The sequence below is a fragment of the Mirounga leonina genome, unplaced genomic scaffold (assembly GCF_011800145.1).
Source record: "Mirounga leonina isolate KUSES-001 unplaced genomic scaffold, KU_Mleo_1.0 Mir_53, whole genome shotgun sequence".
NCBI classification, from domain to species: domain Eukaryota; kingdom Metazoa; phylum Chordata; class Mammalia; order Carnivora; family Phocidae; genus Mirounga; species Mirounga leonina.
Window position 1 is genome coordinate 60,998,797 of NW_023270807.1, and position 14,870 is coordinate 61,013,666.

Consider the following 14,870-nt stretch of genomic DNA (forward strand, 5'->3'; position numbering starts at 1 on the left):
TTACTTTATGTCTGCTCTACCTAAACTTACTCAACTGCTACAATTTTTCTGCTCCACTTATTCACTACTGTTTAAGATGCTATATGAGACCCTATGTTCCCTTAGTAAGAACAGCTTTTTCCCAAAAGGTTTTGCTCTTAGAATCTTATGGTACTATTCAACAATCATTGTTCAAGACCTTAAATTATGAAGCATAAAAGTAAAAGATTTGCGGGCACCTGTGTGGCTCAGTTGGTTAAGCATCCAACTCTTGATTTCAGCCCAGGTCATGATCTCAGGGTTGTGAGATCTAGCCCCGTGTCGGGCTCCACACTGGGTGTGGAGCCTGCTTAAGATTCTCTCTCTCCCTCTCCCTTTGCCTCTGCCCCTCTCTGCCCTTCCCCCACCATTCAGATGTGCACACGTGCTCTCAAAAAAAAAAAAGGGTAAAATATTTGTGAATTGCTCAAAGTACACTTTACCAATTTTAATTGGCCATTGCATTCCGTATTTACCAGAGTAGTACACATTCTGTTTTCAATCAGTTAATTCCTATTACTTCCTCACACGTTCTCTTTTTAAAAATTAATTTCTACAAGTATACTAATCTTTCCTTCCATGTTCCCTTCTATTCTTCTAATATGGAATATTATTCTAATATTCTAAATGTTTTCCACATTTATTTCTATAACTTTGACCCATAGTCACTGTATACCAATTTGTGGAAATCAGCTCCTTCAAATACCAATTTCCATGTTAAGTTAATTTAAATGTAGATGAATTTTGGTCTAAATTATTTCTCAGAAAAATAATAAAATCCTAGCCATCACAAATCCTGCTGAGATGTTTAGTAAAATAAAGTTTTCCATGTAGCTGAAATATAACTGTAGTTAACAGAAGAAAATATAAACCAAGTGAGCTAAAATGTTTCCCTGCTTCCTTAAACACTATACATCCTCAAAGAGAGTAACACAAATTAACATTTTCTTGATGATACAATTATTACTATGAACATCCACTATTATTACACACTAACTTTTTGACTATTCATACTGTGCAGAAATATACTGGCTACATTCCCATTTTACAGGCATCCAAGTGACTCACACCTCCCCACACTTTATGCTCTGCGTAACTACATCAAGTATCTTACATGCTTTAATAAGGAAACAGTGGATATGCAGATGACAATCAGTCCACAAAACACCGGCATAAAGACTTGCACAATCAAACATTAAATATAAACCAAACCTAAACTATCATTTCCTTTTAAGTTATTACAAGAGATTGATATAACTTGGGTCAGGGGATCTTCTTTTATCCCTAATAGATGGCATATCCTAGGAGTCATGTCTGCTCCCACCTGAGTTTTATTGTCTATTCTTTGAAGGCATTAAATAATACCAGATGCCAAAAAATTAAATTGAAGAATTAATCATATTAAAGAATCTTAGTACTTGTACTGGTGAAGTAATTATGTTAATACATAGAAAGCTTTCAACTTAGAAAGCTTCAGCATAGAAACAACAACAGCAACAAAAAAGAGCCTCAGCAACTTTTTTCTGGCTTAACCTCTGACCCTTGTAACTGATATAAAATAGTTAAGTAAAACAGAAACTGCAAAGCGAAAAACATAAAAACACTGAGATTAAGAAGACTGAACTTTCAGGCGCCTGGGTGGCTCAGTCATTAAGCGTCTGCCTTCAGCTCAGGTCATGATCCCAGGGTCCTGGGATCGAGTCCCACATCGGGCTCCCTGCTCGGCGGGAAGCCTGCTTCTCCCTCTCCCACTCCCCCTGCTTGTGTTCCTGCTCTCGCTATCTCTCTCTCTGTCAAATAAATAAATAAAATCTTTAAAAAAAAAAAAAAAAAAAGAAGACTGAACTTTCGGACAGTATGTTCCAGTTAAATTATATGTCTACATTTACAGAAACATTTTGTTTTAATAATCTCTAGTCTTCTGAATTTGTGGAATAAATATTCATCTCTCCGAAATCTTCCTTAAAATTTTAACTTCTCTTCAGGCTTTGAACCTAAATTATGTCTTCTTATAAGAAATGGTGGTGATATTGAATATAAATGCATTTTTAAGCTATTTTTCTTCTTGAAAATCTTTTCATTATTTCTTGAAAGATATCTAAATAAACCATATTTACTTAAATAATAGTTAACTTTTACTAGTGAAAACAAGAGTTTCTTTTTTTCCCTCCTCTAAGCAGAGGAATAAACTGGGCCACATTTGTAAAACAATTTGGAATAGTTATTTTTTTAGTAATTAACAGTCTAAATGGCATTATTATTGACATAATTCAATTTACTGTTTGAATATAAAAGCTTCTTTCCTGAGTTTATCCACTTATTACTGCTCTGGTATGTAAGAGTTCTCATTGAAAATTTTTCCACTGAGAACTCCAAAGGATAACCAGGTTTCTCTTGTAGGAATAAGCAGATATACCAAAAAGGCAAGAAACTATCTCATTTTCTCCATCCTCACTGCCTTTGTCTTATAAAATCCTCATGCATGCTCCCCAGACCAATACCACAACCACCTATCAGTTCCCTGACTCCAGTATTGCCCCATTTCAATTCATTCTTCACACTGCAAGCTAAGTTTGTTTTTGTGTGTTTTTAAGAAACAGAATCCATTGATGGAACTTACCTCTGTAACAGCTACAGTCATCCCTACAGTCTTCAGAATAATTTTCAAATTCTTAATTGTGGATACAGTCCTTCAGAATTTGGCCCCTGTCTACTCCCCTCATTTTTTACCACTCATTTACTTTGCAAGCTAAGATCTACAACTCTGATCTACCTGTGGTTCCCTGAACACATCATACTCTGTCATCCTTAACTTCCTCTAAGCCCAGAACATTTCCTTTTCCCCCTCCTTACTCCTATCTGACCACTTAATGCTTGTCCTCTATAATTCAGCTTCCATACCACCTCCTCCATTCCTTGATACCCTGTCTTACCCACTCCTATTTCCCTCCCAGCCTGAATGAACTTCATGATTAGTACTACAAAAGTGTTAGCATTTAAAGCTCATGTAGCTTACTCTTCAGTTCTAGGAGATAGAACAGAAGATATAAGAAAATCTGTCACTTCTAACTCAAATTTTATGGTTCCATGATTCCAGCTTTCAGTCAAGAATAAAAAAAGAGGGGACACCTGGGTGGCTCAGTCGGTTAAGCGTCTGCCTTCAGCTCAGGTCATGATCCCAGGCACCTGGGATCGAGTCCTGCATCAGGCTCCCTACTCAGTGGGGAACCTGCTTCTCCCTCTGCCTGCCACTTTCCCTGCTTGTGTTCTCTCTCTCTCTCTGACAAATAAATATATAAAACCTTTAAAGAAAAAAAAGGAATAAAAAAGTGAAAAGTAAAAGCAAAACTTCTAAAGGAAGATGAAAATACTATTTAAATGTAAATGCTCAGCTCCTAGTAATTCAGCCATTTTCAAAAGTGAAACCAGAGTTTAGTTTTATTATTATTTTTTAAGATTTTTAAACAAATTGATAACAATATTAAATTTAAAAGAGCATTATATTTCAAATGTGGAATGTACATATATTCTTCTGCCTACATCATTTGTGTTTATTTAATGTACTCCTTTTTAAACAAAGGTATTTTCATCTATTTGGTTTCCCTCTATAATTACCAAAGCCTTGGATGGGAGACCAAAGCCTTTCCATAAAAATTAGGAATAAATGACTCCCCCATGTGGAGATCAGCTTACACAGATTTTCTCGTACTAACAAGCTTGGTAACTCATTTAAGCTTCAACATGCTTACAGATTTTGAAGTTGAACTCCAAACGTGACAATTTTAACTTTATACCTATAGAGATAAGTAAGTAAATGGCTAACCTTAACGTAACAAAAAAGTTCATGAAAGAAATGTATGTTAAAAAATAACAATATCTCTAAAAATTGAAAATTTTACTTGTAAACTGAATACTTTAACAGTCTTAAAGCAAGGGATCAATTTAAGATGCAGTTATGTTTCTACAGATTTTTATTTTTAAAAATTAATCAGGTTGCTTATTGAGTGAGCATTAATTGTTTAAACATCAACAATTTGATATACAATTATACTTGACTCAAAAAAAAAAAAAACAATTATACTCGACTCTTTCTGGTAATACTAGAAAATTATTCTGAAAAATGTTTACATCACGAAAATGAAAGCTGAGAAGAATTAACATATTAGTGATCAAGATCCTGCTTTTATTACCCAAAGCTAATCATTAAAAAAAAGGTTCAGCCTATAATCAACCAAACAATTAGTGACTATAGTTAAATAAAAATATTTAACTTAGAAGCAAAAGTTTCAGGCTCTTTAATATTACAATAGTAAGTATTCCAGTCTCAAACCGGACTCACAATGAAAGGTACACCCTCAATGGGTGTGTATACTCTTGATATTATTTACTATCTTCCTTCTTTCTAGATTTCATTTTAAGACACAAATGCCAAAGAACTAATAAAATGTCTTTTTAAAAATCTAAACAAAAACCATGTGATAATGGGAGGGAGAGCGTTAGGAGATACAAGTATAAATATAGCTATACATCATGCAATTGTTAATGGGTCTTTCCACTTTGTCATATAAAACATATCTGAGAGGGTGACAAGTCCACTCACCATAGTATTCACAGATAAGAATCATGTTTGAGTTTCTCTGGTGAAAAACAATCACTTTCTTATAAAAAAGACTCTATAGCTTCATTACCCTTAATTGAAAATAGGTCTCCAGTGTAAAATAATAAATGCACTATAGGGTGCACAATCTAATAATTAGAAGATTTTAAAAAGTATTTTCATTCACTGGCAAGCTTATATATGTTTTAAAAATAAAGCATTTTACTCTTTTCATCTTCTAGAGCTTAACAGGACTCATTATATTAAAAATCAAGTAAGATCTTCCTTAACATGATTAATTTTGTGAAGGAAGAACATGAGACTTGAAACTAGGAGACCTGGGTTTTGGCCCCAGATTTACAATTCTTTAGGCTTCAGTGTCCTCATGTGTAAAATGAGAGGGCGAACTAAAAAACATCTAAGTATATATGTGCAAAAACAGCTTCTGATCTTATTTTCAAAAATTAAACTTCATGTTTTTTTTATATGTATAGTACCTAGAAGTCGCAAAAAATAAAACTATATAGCATAATATAACTTTCCAATACCCTGTACATATCTCATACTAAGAGCCTCTTTTTACAGAGCACTAGCCAATAAGAACTAACTTTTGTGTTGTGGTTTTCAGTTTGCAAAATCCTAGTAATGATTCTGTATGGGAGCTATTATTATCCCAATTCTACAGAATAGAAAACTGAGGCTCAAAGAGGTTAAAATGCAGCCAAGTCTCCTGGTCTTTAAAAAAAAAAAAAAAATCTGTATTTTACTAAATCAATGGACATTATTCCTTAAAGTTAGTTGCTTCTGAAGCTGTCTTGGAATTATAATACAACTAATGGAAAGGAAAAAGGTTTTAGTCTTGTTTAACCAGAAGTTGCTACTGGTAAATGACAGAAGTGGAGTTCCCAAACAAGATTTCCTGACTCCCAATTTCCTACATATCAAAATATAACATAAAACTGAATTATATATTAAAATAACATATTTTTCAATAGTGACATTTAAAACATATGCCAAAATTTAAAACTAATATGTGCAGCTGTATGTCAATTATTTCTCAATAAAACTGGGGAAAAAAATTCACAAACAGAAGATAGAACAATAAATAAAAATAATCAAGTTATAAAGCTTAAAAAAAAAAAAATCAAGTTCAGAGGTCTAACAGATTTACTGGATCCCAAAAGCATGTACAAAGTTTAACACAGGAAATTCTTCTTTTCTCTAGTGGAACTCTTAACATCGTACTTCAAAACATGAAACAGTGACTAATGCAAATATGATTTTGATGTAAACTTCTATATCTAATCTAATTTTTCAATAAAGAGATGCCCAATTTATACAATCGACTGAATTGTGCTTTAGGCTGCTTCAGGAACTGCCTCAGCTATCTAACACAATAATGAAATGACCCTTTCTAACTCAAAAGTTTGATACTTGATGTTTTAGTTAATTTAAATATTTTATCTGTTATAAAATGTTACAAAACTCTGTAACAGCACAAGTTTTTCTAGCTAGTGTCAGGAGGCTAATCAGCAAACTATCAGGGCCAAGTTACAATGGCTAAGATAAATATTCAAATACTCACTTTATTATTCTGTGTCACAAGAATACTTCCACCCCCAGGTTTCAAAGGCACCTCTTCCATTGCTCCAAACACATCAGTTTCAACAGAAAAGGTTAGCTCTAGACCCAGATCACTAATGTCATTATCTAAAATCCACTGCAAATTTTTGGCATATTCTGGATCAATGGATGCCACATCTTGGTAATTTACAGGAATACCTAAAAATGCAAACATAGAGCAGTTATATTCTAAATGTTTCTGCCTTTCCTTGTTTGTTTAATGGTAAAATACTGCCCTCTACAGATATTCCATAAAACTGCAAAATATAGTCCAATTCACAGCATGATTTAAGTGGAGGCTAATTCCTGGATTTGAAAGTCTGTTAATTTAAACTTGTGGTTTTTTTCCACATTTTTATAATGTAATCTTTCTCTGAAATAGCTATACAGAAAAATTATATATACTTCAAAAAGTGCCAATTCACTTAGGTATATTCATATTAAAATGCACTCTTAGCATAAACATTACACACTAAAATGATAATTTTTTTAGCAAAAAAGTAGATTTTTTTTTCTCTACCTCATAGGCTCCCAAATGCCTTACATACACAGACAGTTTCCAATTGAAAGAAAAATTACCTCAATCAAAATGCCTCCACTTACCTATTTAGTTTTTCCTAAAGATTCTAAGAAAAACACTTCAAATAAGTGCCTCTGGAAATAACAACAGAGCCATACCAAGAATGTGCTTATAGAATGATCTTGTGAAGTAAATGTTGACAAGCTGCCTGTGGTTCAAAGCTAATCCCAAGATCTGTCCAGCAAACCGGAAATAGTTCAAGTGATCAGGATTTACATAGGAGTTGCTATTAGGCTGAAAAGTTGTTCCTATTAAAATAAATACAAAATAATTTATTTCTAAGAATCTAGATGCAGAAGAAAGATCGCTTCAATGCAGAAACTGAATTTGAAATTTTCACTATTTTTTGCTCTTTATGGAATAGAGCACTACAAGAGAATAACTAAAATTTTAAACGTACAACTGTTCATATACAACTTCAGCAAAACCAAGGTTACATTATGTATAAACTTCCACCAGAATGTTCTTTGTGAAATATATAACAGACAATGGAATTGTCAAAAGATAATCATTAATTCACACATACTTATGAGAGTAAGTCTTTGCAGAGAGAAAATTACTTTTAACTGAAAGTAGTTGGAAGATGTGTCAAAGAGATTCTGGAAATAATATATTAAAAGATAATATACATAACATGTTTTCCTCAGCAATGTAGAAATACTAGGCTGTGAATTAGGACAGGCATTGTTTCATTCATCTATACATGCCCAGTGCAGTATTTTCACTACTTTTTGCTCCTTATGGAATAGAGCACTACAAGAGAATAACTAATTTTAAATGTACAACTGTTCTTAAGTGATGAACTTGATGCCTTTTACCAATTATCAGAAAATCACCTAAATCCACAAGTCAACCAATTATTCCTCACAACAAATAATCAACTTTATTTTTCTTAAGATTTTATTTGAAAGAGAGAGGGAAAAGTGCACGTGCAAGCAGGGGGAGGGGCAGAGGGAGAGAAATAATCTCCAACAGACTCCCCACTGAGCCTAGGAGAGGCCAACTCAGGGCTCAATCTCACAACCTGAGATCATGACCTGAGCTGAAACCAAGAGTCTGGACACTTAACAAACTGGCCACCTAGGCACCTCACAAATAATCAACTTTCAATAAGCACCACTGAGGTATAAAAGTAAAAATGGCAAAGGCAATAGTTACCAATTACTGTCAAAACCTAGTATGATTCCACTTATATGAAAAAAGGTCCGGAAATAGTGGTGATGGTTACACAACACTGTCAATGTATTTAATGCCAGTGAATTGTATACTTTAAAGTGGTTAAAATAGTAAATATTATGTTATATATTTGATCACAATGAAAACAAAAGTCTAAAAAAAATCTAGTGCAATGGAAAAACCTAATACCAAGACTTCAACTTTAAAGAACTTTTTGTACTGTTCTGTGATGATCACTAACTCCGAAGACAATTGTTATTCTTTCAACAAATATTTATTGAGCTCAAGCTATTTACTACTCTTCTAGGCACTTACACTAGAAGAAAGAATAAACTGCTAAATCTAATGAAATAGGATCCAAAAATAAAATAAAATAAAGGAAAAGTAGAAAGTTTTGAAAAATGAGATGTTTGATCATTTCGTATACATATTTTGACAATGATTCACTTTGTTCATTGAGGGTCTTTGATTTCTCACTGTTGGCACTAGACTACACTGCCATGACCAGTTTACTTAGATACAAGGTACAACTGTGGAAGCTTATGGTTGAACGACTTAAAAGGGCTACATGAAGCTAGTCATTCACTGTCAAGTACCTTTTGAGAATAATTCCCAGTCATGGGTAAGACTGGGTATTAAAAGTCACAGGAAAGTTTTGTGAGATGAAGAAAAACTTCAAGGACAAACATAATAATTCCAAAGATATAAATAATCTAAGAATAGTCACAAATATTTTTACCTATTAAAATAGTGAATGCTTAGGGCGCCTGGGTAGCTCAGTTGGTTAAGTGGCTGCCTTCGGCTCAGGTCATGATCTCAGGGTCCTGGGATCAAGCCCCGCATCGGGCTCCCTGCTCAGTGGGGAGTCAGCTTCTCCCTCTCCCTCTGCCCCTCTCCCTACGTGTGTGCACATGCTCACTCTCTCTCAAATAAATAAAATCTTTAAAAAACAATAATAAAATAAAATAGTGAATGCTTAGGGTTACTGATGAATCAATCAGCAAAGATTTTTGATGACCCAACTTTCCACCCCTAGGTCTGTAATTTATAATTCCTTTGCTAAGTACTTTCTGGGAAATCTAGGTTATTAAAAAGAACAGATAAGGAGAAATCAAAATCAAAAAATAAATAAGGAAACAAATAGGGAAAATAATAATAGTTTTTAATTTGAAAACTACTTAAAACAGAACACAAAGTTTAGGTTCTGTTTTAAGTTCAAAATAAATGTAACTGTGACACAGCTATTTTCATCACCTCAGAAAAATCCTAGTGAACAAGAAAATACCATTTTCCACATAATAATAGCTTCTAATAATTAGTTCTACTTTCTATATTTCTTAGGCACTAGGCTAAGCATTTTTTACATAACGGCTAATTGATTTCTCTCTTACCACATTACAAAACATACATTATCACCATTTCAAATGGAGAAACTGAGGTCCAGAAAGGTTACATTTATTGGCCCAAAATGATGACAACAAGAGGAACAGAGCCAGGACTCACATCCAGTGTAAGACCAAAGACCAAACTCTATGGTAAGCATCTTAATTTAATTAGAAAGCAAGTTTTAAAGAAATTATTATAGACATGAGGGCTACCCAAACATTTCCCACATTCAGGAATTTTTAATTCAAAATTTCAGCGTAATTCCCTTCGTGTCAATTAAACATAAGAACAAGGAAATATTTCACCAAGATTTTAATTTATAAATACTGTAATCCCAAAGAGAAGGCTTACAAAAAGGACAAATCACAATCTTTATGATCTCTGTGCATTAGCATATGCTCTACTAATATATTCATAGTGTTAGGAATTACCTTGACTCATAATTGCACATCAAATCTGTTTTTCAGCTATGAAACTAAACAGACACAGAATAATGGACTATAAAGAAATGAAATAAATCTAAAATATAATGCTCTAATGCTAAATCTTGCTTCAAAGATTAGGCCTAACTAAACCCAGCACCTCATCAAACTTGTCATAAAAACAACAAAGACAACAAATTCACCTCAGAGCAAAAAAATCAGAAGTTCTAAATTAAAGCAGACAGTCCCATATCCCTAAGTAACTTCAAATACACCATGTGTGAATACATAGGTGCATACCTACAGCTCCCTAGCATCCCTGCAGCCCACCGCCCCATTGCCTCTCTCCTAAAGTCATCCTTCTTATTCAATGGAGATTTGCCTACCGGTTTGGTTGGAGATAATCAGAAAGTACAATTAATGATGCACTCTCTCCTTATAAAAAAAAAAAGAAATTTAAACACTGGGAAAGAAAAGATCTTCAGGAAATAAAAGCAACTGTGTAAAGCATTTAAAAACTGAAATCCCGCCTTCACTTGTGTGTTTTTCTTAAGTTAGAGAACTGTCAAGTATTCTTCACACAGATGAGGCGGTAACCATTTCCATTCAGCCTACAATATCAAATTAGAATTGTGCAGGTCCAAATTACCATTTCAACAAATAGTTTATTTGTATTATAAGATAATAAGAGCTTTTTAGGTTTTAATCTTTTAAAAGGACTGAAAACTAAGTTACTATACATAGATTATAAGTTAAGATTTAACACCATGATTTCTAGACTGTTTTTTATATGACCAATAAATTTTAAGACTTGGAAACTCAAATAGGGTTAGCAAATTTTAATTTTTCCAAATAAGTATTTTTCTAAGTCCATCTACACTAGCATTATTTCACAAAAGGAAATTTTAGCTCAAAAAAGTCTAAGGACAATGCTTAAAATTGTATAAATTTAGTTTTATTTTACAAAGGACTGATGAAAACTTCCGTGGAGCCAGCACTGGCCCTTGAGACAAATATTTGAGAACCAACTATCTAGAGGAAAGAATGCTAGACTGAATCAGGTTCCACTCATGATCCTACCACTCATTAACTGTGTTAACAAAACCTCTGAATTTCAACTTTCTTTTCTAGGAAATGGGACTATGCCACACCTAGCTCACACGATTACTGTGGGAATCAAAGGAGAAAATGCACTGCTGTAGTTGGAAACTATGAGAGCCACAGAGAAAGTCCTGTAGACTGTACAACTTACCGTCAGCTGACTGGGTGAACAATGCGTAATCAGGATTGACGATCTCATTAGACAGAATATCAAACCACTCACGCACAACACCTTGACCCTGAGTTCAAGAAAATAAAATTAAGCATCAACAGAAATACATGGGAAATTTTTTCTGAGTAATAACAAATTAAAATCATTTCAGATGTCTTCCCTTATCAGTTATGCAGCACACTGCATCCCCATCTTTCACACTGGGTGGCGCCCAGCACTGATCTTTATGCCCACCATGCCTTCTTCTCCGTGGAACCGCACAGCAATTCCTTGCTTCAGCTTTGCACAATTTGCTCTTGACACAACTTCACAGCTACTCCTGAAAATAGAATCTAAATATATAGCATTAGTTAATTTCATGTATGAAAACTTACAGTAACTACTATTTGGGGCCTCACACACATCAGTTTCTTAGACATACCTCTGTGAACCAGCAGGATATCATTTTCATTCACTGGCCTGTGCACCATGTCGGAATCTGGCTGTCCTGAATGCAAATGTTCATAGAACCACTCACAGCGATCTTTAAACGGCTAACCCAACAAAAAACGGTAAAATATGTTGGCAGTTACCTATCAGATTACTTCATGAGCCTGCTAATGCCCTTTCTACAAATAATCATTCTTAAACCTTTATTTATAATAAATAGTTCTAGATAATGTTCTGACATTTCAAAAACTATTCACAAAAAGGTAGATCTTAGCCGAAATACTTTGATTACAAAGAGTATATTTTTTAATTCCCATTTTAGCAGAAAAGACTTGATAAATCAGGTTATATCTAAACTTAATTATCAGATATGAATTGACACAATTTACTCCTAATTTCTTTTAAGCCCAACAATGCTTTTAAGAATGAATTTCCAGGGCGCCTGGGTGGCTCAGTTGGTTAAGCGACTGCCTTCGGCTCAGGTCATGGTCCTGGAGTCCCGGGATCGAGTCCCGCATCGGGCTCCCTGCTCGGCGGGGAGCCTGCTTCTCCCTCTGACCCTCCCCCCTCTCATGTACTCTCTCTCATTCTCGCTCTCTCAAATAAATAAATAAATCTTTAAAAAAAAAAAAAAAAAAGAATGAATTTCCAAATCCAGAAAAATTACATTGCATGTTATATTTAATTTTTTGTGAAAATAGTCTTCTAGATCTAACTTTATTCTTTTTTTTTTTCTTTTGAGAGAGAAAGAGAGAGAGAGAAAGAGCATGTACGAGAGCTCCGGGAGAGGCAGAGGGAGGAGAGGGAATCTCAAGCAGACTCTGCACTGAGCCCAGAGCCTGACGCCGGGCTGAGCTCATGACCTGAGCTGAAATCAGGAATCGGACACTTAAAATTGATTGAGCCACCCAGGCACCCCTATCTAACTTTATTCTTATTTCTATCCTTTGAATATGTAGTGTAAACCTTGACAATTGGGGTATTTTTTCTTATTTTAATGTAAGTGCCTGACTGAAGCTTTGATTGCCAAGGCAACCACTTCAAAGAGGCATCTACTTCAAAGATGGCTATCTCAAATAAATGGAATGCCAGCCACATAACTTAATAAAGAGCCAGGCCACCTTCCCACAGGGAAGCTCCTCTGTTTTAGAAATCTTGGTTGATTTCTATAACTGACCATTTGGCCCACTTGTTGTTCTTCCTCTTCCCGTGCTTTAAATTCCCGCTCTTAATGTTTTAAATTCACCAACAGTGAGCTTGTGAAACCCTAGGCTCCCACCTCAACCCCAATAAAAGCAGAACCTCAGGCCCATGTGCATTATCATGCTCGCACGCACACACTCGCCCACTCCCTCACCTCCACCATGTGTGCTGTGTAATACCCAGGTCCCATAAGTAATAAACCTTTATTTTTTTCAGTTTCCTTTACTGCTGAAGGGCATCTTGCAATCATAATAAGAACCACAAGGGCTGGTCTAGGCACAAGACCGGTTATCGAAAGGCTGAGACCAACACACAATTGGCATAGATGGCAGGACTGCATCTGTCAGGCCTTGCAATTAACCAAGGGGAATGTCTTTACCTGCAACCTGCCTACTAACTGCCAAACTCACCATCTGAGAAAGGAGCACCTTTAGCTGGGGGTCTGCCATGCTGCTCTGTGCTTTCACACATTGCTTCTGTCGTTGTGTTGCCTGCAATATCCAACCTAAAAGGTCACAGCTGCCATAATAATTCAAGAATCTCCCCAGAGCAGCATGATCAAAGCCATATGATCTAATGAGATGATCAGACTACTAATTATAAAGGTCTTAATTGACTATCAATGTGTATAACGGACCTCCAAAGCCAAGGAGAGCAAGGGAGGGTGGATTAGACTGCAAGGCTACTGCCACTGCCAAGGAGGGTTCTGGGCCAAAGGTAGATAGAAATGATTCCTTAGGTGAGAAGGATTGGAAATTTCCACTTGCAACCACTGAGTCAAGTGGGTTGTGCCCAAATCACCCATGTCCTAACCCAGAAAAGAGAAATAGCCTTGCAAACAGAAGCCAATGGCACCACAGAGGGAACGTACAGCAGAGGCCTACAGTCTGTGTCACCACTTCACTCACTACCATTGCTACTTGTCCCCTGACCCAATAGGATACTATGGGTCCAATCCCTGGTGTGGTATGGCTAAAAAATTAATGGACAAATGTAAATGTCCTGAACAATCTAAGAACCCTGAGGAGGCACACCAGCTCCTTGATAAATGTAAAACCCCATGGGTGCTTCCTAGGTGTTACTCAATTATGCACACAAAAATGCCAAGGCTCTGGCTTATGCTCCAGAGGCCTAGGGACTTTTCCCAAGACCCCGTGTATATCATGCTACTGAAGGCAGACTCCAATCCAGGAGAGGTTTCCTGGGACATCCTGAAAAGTAAAGCAGCCACCTACAAAGAGGGCTGACAGTGATGTCATCCAAAATTTTCTGGTAACAACAATTTTCGAGTAAGATTAAGGCAACAGGATAAAAACTAGTAGAAATTGAGATGAAAAGCTATACCTTAACTGAAATTCAAACCTTTCTTAAATATTTTATGCAGCAGGTAGGAGAGAGGGAACTAACTGGTTATTGCAGGTTTTCTTGGTTGTCTGGATCAGGCTTTTAATTGTTACTCATGGCAGCTAAAATGCATCAACTAGCTACCATCTCTAAAGACCCTAAAATCCAAAACTTTCTTACAGATCCATCTGGACTATAATGCTCCTTCCTTCTGAGATAGCACATTTTCTAAGCCCCCTCAGCTTTCTACTGAATGGGGGCATAACTACAAGCACACCTCACGAGGTATTCCTGCTGCCAAGGGAAGAGCAGACCGGGTTATCGAGGCCTCTCCTGAGGAAGATGGAATTGGGAAGACAACGGTTGCTAAAGCCACTGATACTCATACCCGAGCCCTCCCTCTCCTCACTTGGATATACACTACCTGGCACTGTACTCATCCTTCCATCGCAGTGATCACTGCTAAGGCTCACAGAGGAAGCCCATCTCCTGCTGCACAAAATTCCCGCAGTCCAATGGGTACATCATTTCCATGACCACAGTGATCCAAATAACCCCTTCCAACCTGAAGAGGACTCATCTGACCTTGAGTCCAGAGAATTACTTTTACAAGGCACTCCCCCAATTACAGGGTGGCACTACTACATTTTATTGTGACCTCGGAAACCATTGTAAAAGCCCTAGAACTCCTAGGAGAAAACTTACATCCTTTCTCTGTCCCTTGAAGATGTAAATCCTTCAATGTCTTTGAAAAGTAAACACCCCAGGAGGTAACTAAAACTCTGCCCACGATTGCCTGAGACTAAAGGAAAAAGAGGG

General features: G+C 35.9%; 1 protein-coding gene across 6 annotated transcripts in view; it reads right to left on the minus strand.

Annotated features, from left to right (window-relative positions):
* Nucleotides 1-14,870, minus strand: part of HACE1 (HECT domain and ankyrin repeat containing E3 ubiquitin protein ligase 1) — a 98,646-nt gene that overhangs the window by 18,918 nt on the left and 64,858 nt on the right. For all 6 annotated transcript variants that reach the window (XM_034991673.1, XM_034991670.1, XM_034991674.1 and 3 more), the window contains 5 exons: nt 11,497-11,608; nt 11,310-11,407; nt 11,055-11,142; nt 6,917-7,066; nt 6,201-6,397 (listed from right to left, as the gene is read on the minus strand). In XM_034991673.1, coding sequence (XP_034847564.1) covers nt 6,201-6,397; nt 6,917-7,066; nt 11,055-11,142; nt 11,310-11,407; nt 11,497-11,608 — 645 coding nt within the window. The remainder of the gene's footprint in view (nt 1-6,200; nt 6,398-6,916; nt 7,067-11,054; nt 11,143-11,309; nt 11,408-11,496; nt 11,609-14,870) is intronic.